Genomic DNA, 21,353 nt, shown 5'->3' on the forward strand with positions numbered 1-21,353 from the left:
TCCGCCCCCAAGGTGCCCCGGTGTTGGCGCGGACTGGAAGGGCTCTATTTACATTATTGAAAGAAAAATCTAGATCATCTGTATTTTCCATAATGCCTAATGCATTCTATTTCTTGTAAAAATGTGCACAATATTTTTAGGACAAAAAGCTGGACATTAGGGTCTCAGCAGTACAGCTATCTGCCACCATGCCTGACAAGCTGAGTTTCATCCTAGAATCCACTTGGTAGAAGGAGAGAATCAATTTCTGCAAGTTGTTCTCCCATTCCCCACAAGTATTGTGATATACCTGTACACCCCTAAATAAATATAATGAAAACCAATCAACAAACAAAACAGCAACAAAAAACTTGGGACTTTTTTTTAAATTAAAAAATGAAGTCAGTATCTGGGCATAATGACATACAGCTGAATACTAGCCCCTCACTAGACAAAGATCACATGTTGGGGGCCTGTGATGTAGCCGCCTGGCCTGGGATATACAGCAAGATTGTCTCAAAAATAAACCAACAAACAACAAAACACATCAAGCAAACAAAAACAAACAAGGAGGGAGGGAGGACATTAAATTGTCTTCCTCCCTCTCTTTGAACCTGGAGACTATGAGGTGGGTCACCTTCCACTTTATAGATATAAACCATCTCAGAATCTTTATTTCAGGAAGATTTTGAAAGAAATCCCAAATTTGTCTTCATAAAATTTCCAAACTGCATGGATGCTATGTTACCTTGTTTAACCACACAAGGCTAATCACATGGGAAAGAAATGATTTAGCTGGAAGGATGCCCAGACAAGTTTAATCTGTGTGGAATCATTACTATCATCTTGAGGTTCGAGCACAGGGGTTTCATCCTTCCATTATCTGAAAATGCCCTGACCTCTCACAGAAAAGAAACTGGAAGCTCCACTTGGTTGTCAGTCTTGGGTAGCAGAGTTAGGAAGTGAGAGGTGACAGAGGCAGAGCCCTCAACGTTCCATCCAGCTGGTAACAGCTGAGTTACTGGAGCTTTCCTGGTGTAAGTATTATTTTTTTTAAGTGACTCATCCACGACTGTATAATTGTGACAACAACTCCTGGATGCAGACCTCTGATCTACTTCTTAGGCTTTAAGAGCCATGAATGAGAATCCATGTCTACTGGGATTATAGAGGTAACAAAAAAGCCTGTGTTGACAGAGAATGAGATTTTCAGTTAAGACACAGATTTGGCTTTGTCCTAGTGATTTCTTTTATTTATACTATGGTACTTGAATTCTTCCAGTGTTTTTCTGCACCTAGAGATAACAGTGTTTGTTACTGCTACCGTTGACTGGGCACTGAGTATATGAATAGCACATGATACAGATCAGGGTGACATTGTCGTTTGTTTCTTTTTGAATAGAAACACGGAAGATATATATATATATATATATATATATATATATATATATATATATATATATAAAATATAAAAAGACTTTGCTGGCTCTGTACCTGTAATTCTACCAACCATTCAAGAAGCTGAGTCAGGAGGATTACAAATTTAAGATGTTATTTTTCTTGGCTCCTAGTTCTTTAATATCATTGGTAGTTTTTTAGTTGTAAAGTAATGTGATTTTTCTCTTAACCTATATTTTTCTTTCTCTTATTTTTTCCTTCCAGCATGAGGCCTTATTTGTGTTCTTATTAAAGCTATCTCCTTGGAAGCTAGGCCTACACTGAACTTCCATAGTGAAATTAACAAAAACTTGAAAACTTACCTTTAAAGTAAAGGCTGGGTGGTGGCGGCTCATACTTTTAGTCCCAAAGCATGGGAGGCAGAGACAGGCAGACCTCTGAGTTTAAGACTAGCCTGGTTTACAGAGAGAGTTCTAGGGCTATACAGAGAAACTCCGTCTTAAAAGATCAAAACTAAACATCACAAACCTTAAAAACAAAACAAAAGCCGGGCGTTGGTGGTGCATGCCTTTAATCTCAGCACTTGGGAGGTAGAGGCAGGTGGATTTCTGAGTTCGAGGCCAGCCTGGTCTACAAAGTGAGTTCTAGGACAGCCAGGGCTACACAGAGAAACCCTGTCTGGAAAAAACCAAAACCAAAACCAAAACCAAAACCAAAACCAAAACCAAAACCAAAACCAAAACTAAACAAACAAAAAACCAAACCAAACCAAAAAAACCCAACAACAAACTCTACAACAACAACAAAACCCCATTTCTTGACAACTGTGACTATATGCAGGTACTTTCCCCATTTCTTCCAGTGATGTAATTCATGTCTTTGCCTTCTTTGCCTCCTAGGGAGCTCTTGTCTCCTGGTTTCAACTTTCACCTCAGTGTACATGACTCCCACAGAGACATCTCAATATGGAAGATTTATTTTTACTTCTCTAGCTGCCTGCTGGCTCTCTCTACCTCCATCACTGTCAAATGAAAGTCGTCTTTTGAAGTTGGAGCTTTTCCTTTAAAACAAAGACTTTAAGACTAATTATTTTAAACATGGCCAGATAGGCATAAAACCAAGTACAACTTTTCCTCCTTTAACTTCCTCACCTAGGTAAGTGTTAAGAGAGCCATGGCTCCCACTCTGTATTTCAGTGTTTACTCCTTGGCCCATTCTAACAATATACTGCAAAAGTTCATCAAAACCTTGCTAAAAATTCTTCATTCAATGACTTATACTTCCTTCAGTATTCCCTTTTAAAACTCTGCTCTTGATTATCTTCCATTGTCAACTAGACTTATCCTAGAGTCACTTGAGAGCAGGGCCTCAGTTTAGAAACTGGCTACATCATTCTAGCCTGTACATCTGTTGGGTAGTGGTGGTGTTTGTCTTGATACTGTTTTTCTAGCTGCCTGCTGGCTCTCTCTACCTTCATCACTGTCAAATGAAAAGTCATCTTTTGAAGTGTTGATGTGGGAAGGCATTAGGCAAGTGGCTTGAACTGTATAAGGAAAGCTTGCTGGGTATAAGTCAGCATTCAAGCCTACCAGCAAGGAGCACTCTTCCAAGGTTCCTGCTGTACATCCTTGGCTGTGTGTTCCTTGGTCAGACGTAATACTGTGTGGAATGGCAAGCAGGTCTGCTTTCAAGTTCCTTCCCAGACTTCCCTCGATGATGGACTAACCTGGAAGCTGAAATAAACCCTTTCTTCCCTCAAGTTGAGTTCTTCTCACAGAAGCAGAATGAAACTAAAATAAATCCTCAGCATGTTATTCAAAGAATATTCAAAGCCTGTTCTCAATTAGGCTTTCTACTAATCTCTATTGGAATAGAAACCATGTTTTTCATATAACTACTTCTAAGCAACTAAGCAGTAACACTTTAGACTTGTATATTATAGTTTTCAAAATAACAATTTCTAGAGTATCCTAAAAACACTATAAGCATAGGAGTAATGTTACTTCTCTCACTTAGTGTAACATGAAAAAGAACCCACCAGTATAAAAGACAACATATCTATTTGTATAGCATCTTTTGTGTGTGTGTGTGTGTGTGTGTGTGTGTGACAGGGGTTTTCTACATAGCCCTTGCTGTCTTGGAACTTGATCTGTAAAATAAGATAACTTTGAACTCATAGAGATCCACATTTCTGCCTTCCAAGAACACTGAATTATTAATATAATTAAAATCATTAATCGTTTATGTTGACAAATTTGGATGTATTTATCTTTATTTATGTGTGTGCATGTGTGCCTACATGAGTTTATGTGCACTGTGTGGCCCACAGAGGCCAGACGGTGTCAGAGTCTCTGGGGCTAGAGTTACAGCTCTTTATGAGCTACTTAATATGGATGCTGACAACCAAACCTGGGCCTTCTTTAAGAGTACTAAGCACTCTTAACTGGTAAGCCATCTCTCTAGCCTGATGTCAACAACTTTTAATTAGCATTTTGGGAAACAGTGAATTAAGAAATCAAGCAGAATGAGCTCTGTTAAGTGTGATTTTAGTTAGTTATATGTTCTCTCTAATTGAAAATTATGGCATCAAGCTTGACTTTGATATAGGTTCAAAAGTGGTTTGAAGACTATGGGTCAAGGAGGGGTGGTAATCTCCAACTTGTGATTTTTTCCAATCTCAGCCTCCTGAGTGCTAGGATTACAGCTATAATCCACCATGATGCCTGTTATATTTGATTTTAGATCATTTAGGAGAGAAGCAATCTCAGGTCAGAATTGAGGATTGTTCCTCCCACCCCATCCACACTCTCTTTTCTTCTTTTTCCTGGATACACATGGGATGGTGAGAGAGGTAGATCATTTTCTGTTTTCACTTGCAGGCATCAGGAGCCCCTTGATGGACATTACTGAAGACAAAACAAACTCACCCTTGTAACTGAGGTACAAGGAGTTACTGCCATTTGATGACTTGGTTTCCTATGCCTAAGAGTTCAGAGAAAAAACCCTTTCTCAAGCAAGGATCAGTCTGCCTCATCCCTATTAACTGTTTAATACATTATTACAATGGCACTGTGTTTTTGTAATAGATTTTCACTTTGTACTCCAGGGAGATACCTAGTCTTGACGTTTTTATTTGTAGAAATGAAATATGCTAACAAGTGAATCTAAATATTTCAGGCATGGGTGTTTGCTCATCATTGTAATACTGGTCAGTTGTGTGTAGGTGTATTAATTTTCTTAGCTTTTATGATGATAAACTCAAAGATAAAAGTTTAAATGTTTCAGAAAACAAGACTTGGATGCTTTGACATTCTGTGTGATGGTCAGATGTGACAAAATTCTATAGTTATAGCCAGCTGGTGACATACCTATCTTAATATGGGTTGAAATAGTATGAAGTACTGTGGAGTACTTTTATATTATAGAGGCAAATGTGGGGATTTACTTAGGGAGACCTACTGAGGTGAGACTGTGTAGAGCTGGCTATCACCTACAAGGTTATACTTTCTTCTCACAGCCAAGACTTGCTCTTGGGAAGTGGCTTTGCATTCAACAAAGAGTGAGGAGAGGGGGTCACATGATGGAGTTATGCTTAATGAAATGTGGAGAGAAATGATATTCATTACTTTAGATTTGGCCCAGAAAAATCTGCTCCTGTCCTTTATCAGTCTTCTCCACTCTGCTAGCAGACAACAAGAAGCAGATGCCCTCGAACAGTGTTAAAAGGTGGAGTTTCTATTAGACCAGGTCCCCCCAACAAAACAAAAAACAAAAAACAAAACCTGTAGAACAGATTTTTTCCAACCATATAGTAACTCTGAATTTTTGTGAATAGAAAATAAATTTCTACTGTGAAAACCGGAGTTTTTAGCATTTATTTTTAGCAGTTACCAGTGTCTTTAGTGTAAAATTGTTGAGAGACTGACTATAGAGAGATGGACAGACAGAGAAAGCAGGAGTAAGAATGGACTGGAGATTTCAATGTCAGTGAAATAAGCAGAAACTAAAACACTATCTTCATATGTTAGCTTTCTGGAAAGAAGCTGAAACCATATCTTACGGAAAGACTGTTCAGAGACTGTCATGGGATCAGAAGAGGAGCTCTTGTGTTTTATGACAGTGGCCATTTTCTACCACTATTAACCAATCAATACAAAAGGCTCCCTATGTCTAACAACTGCCACTTATTCCTGCAAACATAAAATCATTTTTCAAATTACAAGACAGCTGACACACAGGAATGACACTGTTGCAGCACCAACAGGTTCTCTTCCACAGCCCACCATGAATGAAAGGTAAAGGGGGAAGCTGCTTCAAATGACTGTTCCTCCTGTGTGTGGTCTCTGTGATCACAAGACAGTAATTTACAGGATGGCACAATAAAGCACTATTTTCAGTAAGAGACATTCATGTCACCAGGCAATCATTATTTTGGACATGAAGGAGCCAGTACTTTTGCTAAAGACCCACATGCCTTTACCTGGCTTACTTTCTATCAGTTGTAAGAAAACAAGGTGTCACCTTCCTCCGAGTATATTCTGTAGCTCCCAAGCCTTAGTAGAAATATAATGGGGGAATTTAAAAGAATTTCATGTAAGTTCAGAAACATATTTGTTCTGCTTAGCTAAGCTAACATTATATCCCTGGGCATGAAAGGACCTTAAGTTGGAAGTCAGATTCACTGTTTCTTTTCTCTTTTTCAGAACTTACTTTTCACTGGTATATAAACATTGACATTGAGCATATTCACTACTTTTTTCTCTAGCGGTTTCAGGGCAGCAGGTCTTACGTTGAGGTTCTTGATCCATTTAAAGCTAAGTTTTACAGGGAGAGATAAGGATGTAACTTCATTTTTCTGAATGCTGAAATCCATGCTTCCTAACATGTTGAAAATTCTGTCTCTTCTTTCTCCAATATGTATCTTTGCTACAAATCAGGTAGTTGTAGTTGTGTGGACTTGTACTTGGGTCCCCTGTTTGATTCCACTGACTTATCTATGTGCCGGTTTTTGTGTTGGTACCACAATAGGCTTTTATTCCTACAACCCTGTAGTATGATTAAAATTAGGTATTGTGATAACTCCTGTAGAAATCTTGTTCAACATTTCTTTGACGTCCTTGGTCTTTTGTATTTCCATATAAGTTCTGATTTTTTTGAATTTGTGAGGATTTGTTGGGATAGCATAAATCTGTCAGTTGCTTTTCCCACCAGATTAATTCTTCTGATCCATGAGCACAGAGATTTTTCTTTCCATCTCTTAGTGTCTTTCTCAATTTCTTTCTTTAGTGTCTTGAAGTTTTCATTGTAGAGGTAGGTCTTTTATTTCTTTGGTTAGATTTATTCAAAGGTAGTTTATTATTTCTTTTGTAGTTACTATGAATGGAATTGTCGCCTTGATTATTTTCAGTGTTTGTCACTGGTACACAAGACTACTGATTTTTTGAGTTAATTTTGAATGCTGCTACTTTTCTCAAAGTGTTTATAAACTCAAAGTTTTGTTTTTATGTGTGTGTGTTTAGTCCTTAGAGTCTCTCAATCCATTTTGTTCCCTTCTATTGTTCTATTGCTTCAAAATTACAAGCAACATATTGAGAAGTGGAAAGAGTGAACACTCTTTGTCTTGCTCCTGATCTTAGTGGAAATGCTTTGAGTTTTATTCCATTTAGCATGATGGTGACTATAGGCTTGTAGACAGCCTTTATTATGTTGAGGTATGCTCCCTCCATCCCTAGCCTCTACATGACTTATGAAGAGATGTCAAAGGCATTTGTCATTTGTCAAAGACATTTTCTGTATCTACTGAGATGATCATGAGATTTCTGCCATTGAGTCTATTTATGTGACACATTTCGTTTATTGATTTACACATGGCATAAAGTTAAGTTGGTTATGACATTTATGATGTGATCCAGAATTTGGTTTGTATTTGGGAATTTTTGCATGTATGTTCACCACTGCGATTGGTTTGTAATTTTTTGGTTATGTTTTTATTTTGTCTTTGTATAAGATTATACTGATTTCATAAAAAGTTTGGAAGCCTTTCTACCCTTTCTATTAAAAATATTTATTTTATGTGTATAGGTGTCATATTGGCATGAATATCTGTTCACTACATGCATACCTTGTCTCCAAGGAGGCTAGAAGAGGCCACAGAATCCTCTGGAACTGGAATAGACAGCTATGAGCTGTCATGTAGGTTCTGTGAATTAAACCCTGGTTCTCTTGCAAGAGGAACATATGCTTTTAACTGCTGAGCCATTTCTCCAATCCCCTCATTTTCTATTATATAGAATAATTTGAATAGTATTGCTGCTAACTACATAAGAGATGGGGAAGTTAAAACTACATAAAAGATGGGGAAGGAGCTTGTGAGTCCTCATTTCAAACTAAGGAGCTATTGATAGTTTATGGTTGCTGAGGAAGACTCACTTTTCTTTGGAGGAGTTGTTACTAGTAGGTTGCACATGGTTGTGGCTCCACACATGTATATAGGGACAGAACTAATGGATTTAGTGGGGTATTAAGAGGAGGTGGGAGGAAGTGAGAGAGATGAAGGGAGGGAGAATGACATGAAGTTAGGAGGAGAGTATGTTGGAGGGACCAAGAGGAGCTGAAAGGAGGAAATTGGGAATAGATAATTGAAAATAGATATATACAGTATATATGTGTAGAATTTTCAAAGGATAAATCGAATTATAAACAAACAAACAAAGTAAATAACAATAAAATACTAGTTTAAAAATACAAAAGCTTGGGGGTAAGTTGGTAGTCTGATACGTGTATATGTAATGTTTTAACTATGTCAGACATATATACTTCCTCAAACATATTTTCTTCATGGTAAAAACTTCTAAAAAAATCCTTTTAACATTTTTCCTTAAGAATCATATATATTTACATTGTGGACCTGGGATATACTTACACAGCAAGAGATAGTCAAATCTACCTGAATTCCAACTCCATTTAACAGTCAGGGTCAACATTCTAGACAGGGGGAAAGTTGTTTTTGGCAGTATAGGTTTGGAAAGTGCACTCTGAAATAAGGTTACCTATTGCTATCATCACTGTCTTCTTCTTCAGTCTTTTGTGGTTTGTCCATTTTAGTCATCCATGAGGCTCTCAGATTTGTGGGGAGGACTCCTCAACTTGGGAGTGCATAGGTGCTCCAGCTCATAGTGCCCATTCTCAGAAACACTGTATGTGAGTTCCCCTTCATGTCCTCCTGGCTCATCTTATGCTCAATAATCTGATGGAGTTGGTACCCAGCATAGTCTGGCTTGGTGGCCAGTGGACCAGCTGGCACAGCTACACCTAGGATATCTGGTCTCATGTAGAAGCATAGGCAGTCCACACAGGGAGGACTCCCAGGGCTATCATGGGTCTGCTTATGATAGAAGAGAAGACCATTTACCTCAAAGGAAAAATGCAGACATTACCTTACATAGGCTCTCAGGGGGTACACAGGAAATCCTTTAGTTTCATACACTTAAAAGGATTAATCTTGGTTTCCTCTCAGAGTTCTTCTTCTGTCAACTTTGAATGTACACAGTAGAGCTGGAAATCAGTTTGACAGTCATAGAAAAGGTGTCCCCACTAACACATTACATCCAAAACATAGTTGGTCTAGTTTACCTCACTTTAAGTGCTATGGTGTAGCCTTTGGCTGTTATTGTTTCTCCTGTTGCCTCCTGGCAGAAGGGAAAAAACCTATTGACACAGTAGCTATTCTTAGTGTAGGCACTGGTTGAATCCCTGGAGGCCATGATAAGGGATCTTTTCCCAACAGGACACACAACCACAATCCACTCTTGCCCCAAATCTGAAGGGACATCAAATACTCAGAAAGCTAATCAACTGATCAGCATAGTGTTTTGGTAACTTCTTGTCAGAGTCAATGTCTATTTCCTCTTTATCTTCCTTATCTTTTCCATCTCCATTCCTGTCCAATCATCTTCAACCAGTCTTCCGGAATGGTTCATATAATAACCCAAAATGCTTGGATTTCTATAGTGCTAGCAACTGGTGGAGCCACTCACTCTGCTCCCAGGAACTGTACTTGGACTTGTGTTTGGACAGGTGAAGATATGAGGCAGCTGTGCTGTTCAGTTCTTGAGACACAGAAAAGCTACTAAGCTAGGGCCTCACTCAGTTCTTCCATCTTCTCACACAAGGGTGCCACTCATGAACACTGCCTCCTTTAACCATTTTGAAATGTACAGTACAATATTTCTTCTGTCACTTTGCTGCATAACAGCACCCCAGAACTACATGCTCGTAAGTGAGGTTAGCACTCATTGACATTCTTTTCTGCCCATCACTTTGAGCTTGTTTTTTTTTTTCATTTACTCTCTGGTTTTATCCATGAGTTGCAAAGGATGGCATGTAATTTTTTCCTCTCTAGTTGAATAGCAAGTACCTCAGTGTACATGTATACCACAACTTCCTTATCCAGGTTCTTGTATTCCTTGGGTATGATGAATACTGTCGCAATGAACATAGGAGTGCAGGTATGTTTTCAACATGGCAATTTGTTTTCCTTTGGATACAGAACTGGTAGTGAGATGTGGGATCATACAGCAGTTCCATTTTTATGCTTCTGAGGATCTTCCATATGTTTTCTGTAGTGGCTGTTGAGTTATATTCCCATCATCCATGAATAAAGGCTCTCTTTTCTCCACGTCCTTACTAGCGTTTCTTACCTTCAGGCTTTTTTGGGCCACTCTTGTCAGGGTAAGGTGATGGTGCTGAGTCACTGTCATTTTGAGTGCATTTCCCTGATAGTTACTGATGAGCACTTTCTGATACACCTGCCAGTCATCTGTATGCCTATTTATTTATTTATTTATTTATATAGAACTACCTATTTCAGTCTATTGTCCATTTTGGAACCAGTTACTGTTATTATTTTGTTATTGAATTTTCTGTTGCATATGATTAGATGGAGATATGTGAAAGCCTAATAAAGTCTACAAAGATATATCCTTTTAGAAATGAGTAAAATCGCATTTTTTGGGAAACAGTCAATCTACATAAGGATTTGGTGCTTTCTCCTACATTCCTTCAACTTGTTCTAGGGCCTTTGTTTTACAAATGCATTACTGCTCGAGATTGGTCATCTCTGAGCCAACGATGAGGTCTTTAGGCAGTTGGCGGGGTTTCATGAGGCAGCAAAGCTATGACTTTACTGGACTGGCATAATCTGAAGTAACAGTAGATATAGAAAAGTGGTCAATTTCTCTCACACCCCTTTATGTCCCTTGCTCTTTGTTTATACATTTATCACTGTACTTTGCTTTGAACTATAGCTAGTTATGAATGAGTCCATTAAAATCACTAAACCATAATTCCTTATTCGTTTCTTACTTACACTTGTATGCCCTACAGCACCTAACTCTGCATCTCAAATACATTATTTAGTAAGTGGTTATTGATGCTTGCTGGAATGCATGCTTTCACCTACTTCTGGAGCATGGTGGAGAGTAACAGAGTGAGCAAAAGTACATTATCTATGGAGCTTTAAGAAGAGGGTCCTAAATATTTTATGTGATGGGTTGGAATTAGTAGTACTTATAAGTTTTTCAGTTATTAACTCATCATTAAAAATTTACAATGTGCCAGGCAGGCACTCCACCAGTCATTAGGAAGGCAAAGGTGAGATAGAAAGTTGTTGACCTTACTGAAGCTACTCAAATTCTAGGGGAAAAGTAGACAATAAATAATTGCCAATAAGTTAATAAACTGTAACACATATGAGAAAGGAAATAAAAAGGTTACTAAGGACTCAGATAGAATCCAGGAGGGACTTACTTAGTAACGTGAGGGAAGTCTCTTTCAGGAGGTGGAGTATAAGCTAAAGTCTGAAGGGACAATGAGAGGTGTCAGTATGAAATGAAATGGAGATACTGTTCAATGTAAAGGGTTAGAGGAGAGAAAGAAACTTCTAAAAAGTAGAAGAAAATTGTACAAAGGAGAATGAATGAGTTTAACTTAGAGGCAAGCAGAAGCTATAGGGCTTTGGTTTTGTTCTGAGCTTAAGAAAAGGCACTGAAGAGTTCTAGAAACAGCCATATTCTACGAACTGTGTTTGAAAACAACTGCTCTGGCTGCTGGTGCATGGACTGGAGGGGGGCAAGTGGGAGACCAGGGCGTGGCCAGTGGGGATAAAAATAAATGGGTACTTACAAATCAATTTCAGGACTAAGAGCCAATTAGATATGCTGATGGTTTCAGTAAATGAAAATCTCACAGCTGTGGGTTCTTATAGTTAAGAGGGTAGAAAGCGATTGTGTTGACTTTGGCTATACAAGGAGTTTTATCTGTTTCTGAAAGTCTCTGGAGATGGTAGAGTGAATTGCTTTACACACACACACACACACACACACACACACACACACACACACACACACACACACAGTGTTGTCAAGTCTCACTAAGCTGGCAATAACTCCTACTTGTGTCATTAATCCTGACTTGACAGCCTCTGTGATTCTTTTGATTCAGTTAGTGTTATTTTAGAGGCTTATTAGTAGGATAAATTTAGACTTTATTTCTTATGCTTTTTTAGTGTGTAGATATGTATGTATGCATGTGCATGTGTGTTTGTGTAGGTGCATAAGTGTTCATGGGGGTGCACATGTGTGTGTGCATGTCTCTCAGTGGGAGGGACCTGAGTGGGCTGGCTGGATAGTGTGCTCCTGGAATCCATCTCTCTGTACTTTTTTCTTTTATGTGGGTTCTGGGGTGCAAGCTCAGGTCATCAGGCTTGTACCGCAAGCACTTTACCAACTGAGTTCTGTCTATAACCCTTTATGCTATTTTTAGTACTAAAAATGTCTTTGTTGGGCAAGAGGGTACATGCCTATAATTTCAGGGAAATTGAGGCAGGAGAATTATGAGCTCAAGGGAAACCCAGGCTACAATAACAAGATTGAGTTAAAAAAAAGGTCTCTAATCACCTCTCCACATCTTTTAATTTTAAGCCAGTATTTTTTTATGGACTATAACCACCTTTAAAATAAGCTATACATGCATATTTAAGAATATGAAGCAGTGTTACTTTCTAGAAGTATACAAGTCCCTTTTGGAGTTTCTGATTGCTGCTCTTCTATAAAAGGTTCATGAGTAGCAACGGTTGAGCATTTATGCCAAGTCATAAAACAATGCTCTGTGCATCTTATCATAAACAACTCCCCTCTCTCTCTCTATATATATATATATTGACTTAGCACATTTCTCATGAGTTTTTAAGACAGTATTACAGTGCATGTAGTTTCTGTCTTAACTGGGCTTGAGGGAAAAGTCTTATTATTATTAACCTTTAAAAACCTTTCTTTTGGACTTGGAAAAGGAAAACTAAATGTTATGCCTATCTTCTGATGGTTAGACAGTTTTTCTACTTTTATAGTCTTGCTGTATAAATAGCCTCTAACTTGGACCCTTCTGCTTCACCTCCCTGGAGCTAGGATTACAGGTAAGAATCAACACATCTAGATGGCTGACCTTCCTTCCTTCCTTCCTTCTCTTGTGATGGTGGGGATCAAGTCAGGGCCTTATGCATGCTAGGCAAGCATGCTACAATTCAGTTACCTCCCCAAACCCCTGTTAGTTTAAATAAAGAAATGGTTTGCTTATTTGACTAATGAAGAAAATACTAGATTTTCATATATGTTCTCATTTGTATCATATCACAAAACAGAACTTTGGCTTAGAAAAGTACTACTTCAGATTTTAGTTTCAAATTTATTTTTGTGGTAATTAGATAATAGGAAAAAATTCATTGACTCAGATAAATTCTAAGTAATATTAAGGTCAGAGAAATTTCTCCCTGGAAAACATGATATGCAAACCAGGACAGTAGAATACTGATTTCCTCCTTGGTGGTGGTGAAGCCTTAGAAGGGAAAAGACAGTAAGAAGCTAATTCTTCTAGGTGGTAAGGTCACCTAGGAACAGCCAAGTATAAGTGAAGGCTGTTTGGGATGTCAGAACACCTAAGGGCTGATTTAGGTCTAGGAGTCTCTGTCTTCCCTTGCTTTATCAGATTGCTAAGGACTCTATAAACACTTTTAGAAAACAGAACCCACTTTACACTTATGGATTATTGTGAGACATTGCAATATCTACCTGAAGCAGTAACCTTGACTTTGTGCAAGATTAAGTGTTATCCCACTTGAAGGTTTATATCTGGCATAGAAGTACATATCTCACTAAAATTCATCAATTTGTATACTGGCTATGCAGGACTCTGGCATGGATAATTGTCATATTAGGGTAGATATCCTGTTCTTTCAAAAAAAAAACATAAATTTTTATTAGAAGAACAGACCTCACTAACTAAAACTCATGTGCACTCATGCTTTGTCTACATGATTGTCTGTGTGAGGGTGTTGGATCCCCTGAAACTGGAGTTACAGACAGTTGTGAGCTGCCATGTACGTGGTGGGAATTAAACCCAAGTCCTCTGGAAGAGCAGCCAGGGCTCTTAACTGCTGAGCCATCCATCTCTCTAGCCCTCTTTTTAACCTCTTTCTTTTTCCAATCTTAGAAAAATTGCTTACCTGACAACATGCACCAAGAGCACTAATTCTCCAAAAGACAATTCACTAAGTGAATGTGTAATTCATCCATATGCATCCAAAAACCCCAAAAAACCCCCAGACAAACCCCCAACCCCCCCAAACCCCAACAAACCAAACCAAATAAACAAATCCCAGCAAAGCCCATTAATTATAAGCAATCAACTTTGGTCATGAGGAAGCAGGTTTGGTGTACACTTGTAGTAATGGATTTGTGTAGTCTTTCTCTGTTCACTCACCACAGTATTTGCTCTTCTTAGTTTGAGGAAATCAGGTCAAACTAATGTAAACTTCTACATCATGATGTCTATACTAATTACATGAACTTTATAAATTTACTGTCTTTAATTCAAATACATAAAAATAAAGAAGACAGGGCTTCTAATTTCTGTGTCAAAATAGTCCCATTCAGAGCAAAATGTTAATCTGAGAGCTGTTCTTAGGGGAGGCTAGTTATCATAAGAGAAAATGAGGAAAGGAAATAGAAAAAAAGTATGGAGATTTATTCAGGCTGAGCCTACTGTGATACAGAAATGCTAGGCTGCTATTAGACAGCACCACAAGGCTTATAGCTCCCTGTTCTCTCTCAGCTTCAAATTTCTACTCTCAAAGTCACTAATGGGTTGGACAGAAAAGGTTAGTGCCACTTTTCTTTCCACCTCACTTAAAATGCACAGGTTGCCACAGATGGCCTTTTTACCTTCTCACTATTAGCATAATAGCAGGGCTTAGTTTATTAGATTAGTGGGCCAATCTATGTCTCAGGGCGCAATAGAATAAAACAGGACAAATTAAATCCACGGTGACAGTGATGAACAGTAGGAAACAGATGCAGAATAAGCCAGAAGGTCCAGGCTTGTGAGTGCTCCCAGGACATGCTCTCACAAAGACAGAAGACACCAAAGCTTCTGATATCAGAAAGATGTTTTGAGCTGAGCAAGGTAGTGCATGCTTGTAATGCTAGCACCTGAGATGCTGAGGCTGGAGGACTATAGCCTGTTCTACATAGTGTGATCCTGCAACAAACAAAGTTTTGATGATAAAAATGATTTCCAGCAACATTTTGTTTAATCTGTCAACCCTCCCATTATACAATTACCAAGTCAGGCAAGGAGACTGCTTATAATCCATTTCTTTCTGTTACCATTATGTGCATGAAATGTTAAATAACTCTCTACATTATGTTTAATTCTTTGCTCAGATTCTGGGACAACAGGCAACCTGATTTTTAAAAGGGAGATAATTCACCATCAGTGTAGCACTCATCTCCTGATGTGCTCTTCCTTATACTACACTCTAGATCTTTTGTGTTTAGGCAGATACCACTTCCCTAAGTAGTTTATTTCTGATGAATATCAACTAACTTTTGATATTACTAGAATATTCTCTGTGTGTCTAATTCCCTAATAAGGTCAACAAGTTCAGAGTGAACAACTACCTAAAGTCTAGAAAATGGACGAGAATAAACAATGCTGTGTTGTCCCTGAGAGTTCTCTCTACACATGCATACTCTCAGCCAGGCTTAGCTGCTGTGATTAGAGGCACTGAGTTGATCTATTCTGGCCTACTGAGGACACTGGGTATTCTAGACAGAACTGGAGAGACTATGCCTGGTGATAGTCCTTAATGGAAAGTAGTTGCAGCCAGTCTCTCTGAAAGGCTAGACTAGATGGCCTCTGTCCTTTAGTTCTCACTCAAATCCCACTTTGTTGGCCCAGGAGTCTCACCTATGAGAAGAACACTTGAGTAACAAGGCTGCTGCTGTCCCAGACTGAGGAGGTGCCTGAGTTCTAACTGAAATGAAATATAAGGATGGTGTTTTTTGATAACTCCTGTTTCTGTTTACATATTTACTTGTTCTCTCTTAAATAAAATATGATGGCCATTCAGCAGCCATGTTATTAAATCATCAAAGAACAGACTGCTAAGCACCTGAAGAAAGAAGCAGCTGGACCAGTCTGCTGTTGCTCTGAGTTAATAAACATTACTGGGAAAGCAAGCCTATATAACTACAACACACTGCATAAAAGCTGTATTCTCTCTTTTGTGAGCCCGTGAGGACTGCATTATTTGTAAGAAAGGTAGTTAATTCAGTAGTAGTCTGTTTGTCTTGGACTTACCTGCTCTTTAATCCTGACATATTCCAGAATGGGAAAACAGATAGTTAGCAAGAGATTGTATGGGAACTGGCCTCAAAGTGTTTATTAAGTAACTCTGGATTAAATATTGTTTCTTAACTAGGCAGGTGGTTTTTTGTTTTTTGTTTTGTTTTTTGAGACAGGGTTTCTCTGTATAGTCCTAGCTGTCCTGGAACTCACTCTGTAGACCAGGCTGGCCTCGAACTCAGAAATCTGCCTGCCTCTGCCTCCCAAGTGCTGGGATTAAAGGCATGCGCCACCACACAGTCTTTAACTCTACGTTTTAAGAGTCAGAAGCAATATGAACAAGATTTTTAGTAGCTTTATTATCTACCATTTTAATTTCCAAGGTCTTAGCCAAGATCAACTGGAAGTATTAAATAAAAAAATACACAAAGAAACAATTTGTAAGTTAAATTGTGTGTCTTCTGAATACTGTGTTGAAATCTCATGCTACTTTACTTTGTCCTGCCTGGGAGCCAAGTCATCCCTTTGTCTAGTAGATCCCTGTTGTAAATGTTATATACACCCTAATCACACTTAGCCCAGAGGTTGTTGTGGTGCCTGTGTTCAAGTAAACTTTATCTTATTTAATAATGACTCTAAAACAAAAGTGTAGTAATGCTAATTGACAATTTGGATATGTCAAAGAGAATCTGTAAACGTGTTAAGTGTCTCTTAAGAGTAAAATATAAAGGCACAATAAGCTATTTTGAGAGACCCCACTCATATAACCTTTGTTCTACTATATCCCTTTGTTCTACTGTTTTTAACTTCTTATGGTGACTAATCGATAAACTCTATCATTGGTATATGTGACTAGGAAAAGCTAAGATTTATATAGGGCTGATTCTCTCTGTAATTTCAGGTGTCTGTTGAAGGTAGGAAGATATAAGGCTGGATGCTACCTTACCACAAAATAGTTTTGTGAATGTCATACAACTCATGCAAGAGATCCATATTTGGTTTGCTTTAAAAAGCTGTGCCTCAAAATGCTAACAGCAGAGGGTGTGGGTTTTTTTTTTTTTTTTTTTTACCTAGTTACAGGACTAAGTTTTGAGACTCCTGAAGTGTCCCTTACTGAAAAGGCAGGGGAGGAGAGCACACATTCTCAGCACTTTCTTTGAACTTGTAGTAGTCTTGGTATTACACTGTAAGACCTTGCTTACTGCTCACCAAAAGTAGGAGCAAGGGATGACTTCTGCCTTTATGTAGGTCTAAAGTTTGGGATCATTAAGTAAATGTCAGTTCCTAGGTTACCATATAGTTCCTTTTCTTTCTATGCAAGCATGCTTCATTGTAAGTTTCCTGCTCTGGGAAAATATCATAAATTCTTCTCTGCCTAGCTTAATACCATCATCAAAATCTGAAATTAGCTTTTCAATGAATCAGCATGAAGGAATAGGTTGAGAGACATGTCCACAAATATAGTTTTTATAACAAGGTCTGGGGAACAGCAGGGCCACAGGGTCATTAAAAACCCCGCAGTGTCAGAGCTTCGGTCTTTTTGATGAGTCACAGTCTGAGTAACAGGCACTGCTAAACTTGCAGTCTTGCTTTGAGATGCAGAGAAAAATCTCCTCTGTGGGAAGTGTTCAAGTAAGAGCATTTCCCATTGCCTTCAATATCCATGCCCTATGTAAGAAATTTAAAACAGGCTCAGACTCACTTATCACAGATCTATATCTTACCTGGGATCACAGAGAAATTTGGTTTTCTCTCCTTCTTCTCTCCAGATAAGCCATTCTCGAAAAGAAGGATGCACAAACATCCGAGTCATGTCTCTGCGCTTGATGAGGAACATGGAGAGGTTCTCCATCCTTTGTTGAAAGTCTTCCCATTCTAGTGTGCCTTCAATGCTCCCAGCATTGATGGCCTGGAAAATATGTTCATCAGTAAGTGGGTGGAGAGAGGCTACTGCCACATTCAGGAGAGGCATCACCCGGTCAAAGGAAGACTGAGTTGGGAACTTCATATTGCACTGGAGTAAATAAACCTCAGAGAGCGAAACAGGAACGACTTTGTAGCTAGAACTCTTTAGCACTAGGTAGCCTTTCTCTATGAGGTCAAATGTGAGTTTCAGGTATAGATAGGACCCTTGACTGAGGGTCTTGAGGTGAGAACTGAGTTTGCCAAATGTAGTATTGTCCATCTTGCCATTAAGTGAGATGTTATTCTGGATCTCTGAGCTGCTGTGAATCCGGTGCAGGATGTAAGCCTGCAGGTCCTGGTCTATGGCTTCATTCTCTTCTAGTCGATCCAAAAAAATCCTATGGAAAGGCAGCAACTTGGTAATTTCCTAAAACAGATGGAGAGAGAGATAGAGATAGACAGAAGGACCTTCAGTTTCCCCTAACTCTCTTATAACTATGGGGTTCAGAGTTCAGTCTGAATTTCTGAGTGGCTAAAGAAGAACATTAATGATATTCTTAATAATTAATAATATTAATCATGATATCTATAGACTAAAGGAAATTATGCACACAGTAAGAAGATGGCTTTTCCCAATACTGAGACTTTTTATGGGTCTTTGTAAAGAGTACGTGAGGATAAAATCAAAGAAGTTCTTCGAATTCTCTTTATTTCTGATACTCTGCCTTCACTGAAACCTTACCTATTCACTAAAAATGGCTACTGCCAAGATTGTCAATATCTTAACCTTGGCAAATCCAATAGTTAGCTTTAGTTTCCATCTTCTCAGAATCTCAGCAGTGTTTGACTGTTGACAGCATCTTTCCACAGCTTTCTGGGGGAATCATTTTCAGCAGCCTGCTCTTAAGACACATCCTCATTTTCTTATCACACTGACTAGTTTTACCAAGCCTCTTCTACTAGCTCCTTTCATTTCCTAGCCCACTTCAGGCTCTGGTCTCTATTAATTTTCCTTCTTCCTCATTTCCACTCTCTAAAAACAGTTCTAAATATCTATTTTGCCAGATTACTTAATTCCTCTGAGTTCTCACCTTGTATCTTAGTTTACTAAGCAATTTATACTTTGTTGTTTCATAGATAAACTTAATGTGACTAAATAAGAATTATCACATTTTATACTCCATCACAAGACATTTCCTCTGTTAACAAATTAACTGTATTGCCATCGACCCTGACATTAAATCCTTGAAGGCATCTGGGAGATCTTTGTTTCTGAAGATGGCATCTGTTCACATACTCACTAAACCCCAGGATTCATTCTTGATATCTTGCTTACACTCACATTCAGTCTGTCATCAAGTCTTTTTTCTTTTTGAATTTTCTATGTAGCTTAGAAGGTCTAGAACTCTTAACTCTCTTGCCTCAGCCTTCAAAAATGATGATATCACAGGTATGAACCATCACACCTGGCCAATCAACTGCTTTTTATTCTCCTTCAAGATATTTTCCAATGGCTAGTTTAAGATACCATCAACTTCCACCCCTTTCTGCTTATCGCCTCCATCCTCTGTATTCTATGATGTACAGAAGCAGAAGGTAGGTGTTTAAAAATGGTAGATCAGATTCATCCCTTTCAAATGCTCCCTAGAGGGGCTTCTCCTACCTACTCAAAACTACCATTTCTATCTCTTTATACTATTTTATTTTTCTTCAAAGTAATTGACATGATATCACCCCTAATATTACAATATGCTTAATTATATTTTTTGTGTTTATGTTCCTTACTAAAAAAGTGTTACAAAAGTAGAGACATTGAATGTTTTATTTACTACTGAATCCTCAAGTATTAGGACATTACTGGACATACTCTAAAAATCCATGAAATGTCTATAGAAGTAATGGAAAATTACATATGATTTTGTGAGGAAAATAATTCTTAGAAACTCTTCATTAAAGAAAGTGCAGTATCTAGGAAGTTACTACAGGTTTTACACATGAAGTCACTGAAATTTGGACTTATAAAATCTGGAATATGCATAGTACTCTGTCTATTCTTTAGCACAGTTGAAAAATGAAGGTTTTTCTGCTCTACCTTCCTAGACATTTAAAACTTCTTCTTCAATTATACATGTCATCATGTTAGAACAGATATTACATTAATACTGCTTATGCATAAATATTAAAATTAGAGATCATAGCTAGGTATGGTGGCACACATCTGTACATTCAATACTCTGGAGGTTGAGACAGGAAGATCATGAGTTTGAGGTCAGCCTAGGAGTTAGCCAGTGAAATTTATTTTTCTTTTTTCTTAAAAAAATGAAAATAAAAACAAAACAAGAAACAAAACTAAACACAAGATTTTGTTCCTGTAGATCTTTCCTATTAATATTTTAACAACCAAGCTACTACCAACTAATTAGGTTATATGTAATTTAGCTGTGAAGATCACTATGTGGATCTAGACTGTGACCCAAATAACCTGCAGAATGATAGTAAACATCTGTAAGGTTATGGAATTAGAGATACTGCTTCTTGACAAGAGGGCAGTAGATATAATTTGCCAATATATAATAATAATAATAAAAGCTGAAAGGAGGGGGAAAGGGGAGACTTAATCTGACTCATCTATGTATTAGTTATTACAAGTGGGCTTTATCAAAATAGTGGAATGACTATATATTCTATGTGATCTTAATCAAGAAGAGATTTTTTTTTTAAAGATGAGAAACACTGTTCCAAACCAGAGTGGGAACTACAACCCTAACTCCTTAGCCCAGTACTATTTACAGACTCAATCACACATTCCTGGTTCTTTCAGGCCATTAAATTATTAATAATGAGTAGGAAAGATAATCTACAGGAAGCAAAACCTTATCTCTTAGTTGTAAAAATATAACCCAAAGTCCTAATATTGCCAGGACTTGCTAGAGGAAGGCATATACAGAGACTACATCCACACTACCAAAAAATGAACTTAAAGTAAGGGAAGAAGTGGAAAGTCTGAGCCTCTATGGCAGGCTGAAAGCGTGAAGTGGAATTCAAAGTGTGAGGCATTTCCCCCTTTGCACTAGTACATCAAGACAAAGTCTAAAGGATAGGCCTTTCTTTTTTTTCCTCCTCCTCCTCCTTCTCCCCCCCCTCTCCCTCTCTCCTCCTTTTAGCCTGATCTTGAACTCATGACTCTCTTCTGCTTCAGGTGTTCATGGATACCTAGCCTTGTAATGATATTTTGAGGAACATTTTATTAAGCCTTACCCAGAGCAATGGGAATAGGAACTTGTCATACAGAGAGAATGTTTTTTCTAGATCATGTCTCTTAGGTTTAAGAAGAGCTAAGAGAACTAGGATTCAGAACTTTTTCAGCTTAAGCTCTTCGCAAGAGAGGTAAT

The 21,353-nt window shown here is 38.1% G+C and overlaps 1 protein-coding gene and 1 pseudogene across 9 annotated transcripts in view; both read right to left on the reverse strand.

The window, feature by feature from the left end:
• Tanc2 (tetratricopeptide repeat, ankyrin repeat and coiled-coil containing 2) overlaps positions 1-21,353 on the reverse strand; it is a 335,376-nt gene that overhangs the window by 51,453 nt on the left and 262,570 nt on the right. For all 9 annotated transcript variants that reach the window (XM_029484221.2, XM_029484218.2, XM_029484223.2 and 6 more), the window contains one exon: positions 17,781-18,388. In XM_029484221.2, the coding sequence (XP_029340081.1) occupies positions 17,781-18,388 (608 nt within the window). The remainder of the gene's footprint in view (positions 1-17,780; positions 18,389-21,353) is intronic.
• On the reverse strand, positions 8,245-10,332 carry LOC110305017 (snurportin-1 pseudogene; annotated as a pseudogene).

Source organism: Mus caroli, unplaced genomic scaffold (genome assembly GCF_978045245.1).
Source record: "Mus caroli unplaced genomic scaffold, Mus_caroli_1 scaffold_13, whole genome shotgun sequence".
Taxonomy (NCBI): Eukaryota; Metazoa; Chordata; class Mammalia; order Rodentia; family Muridae; genus Mus; species Mus caroli.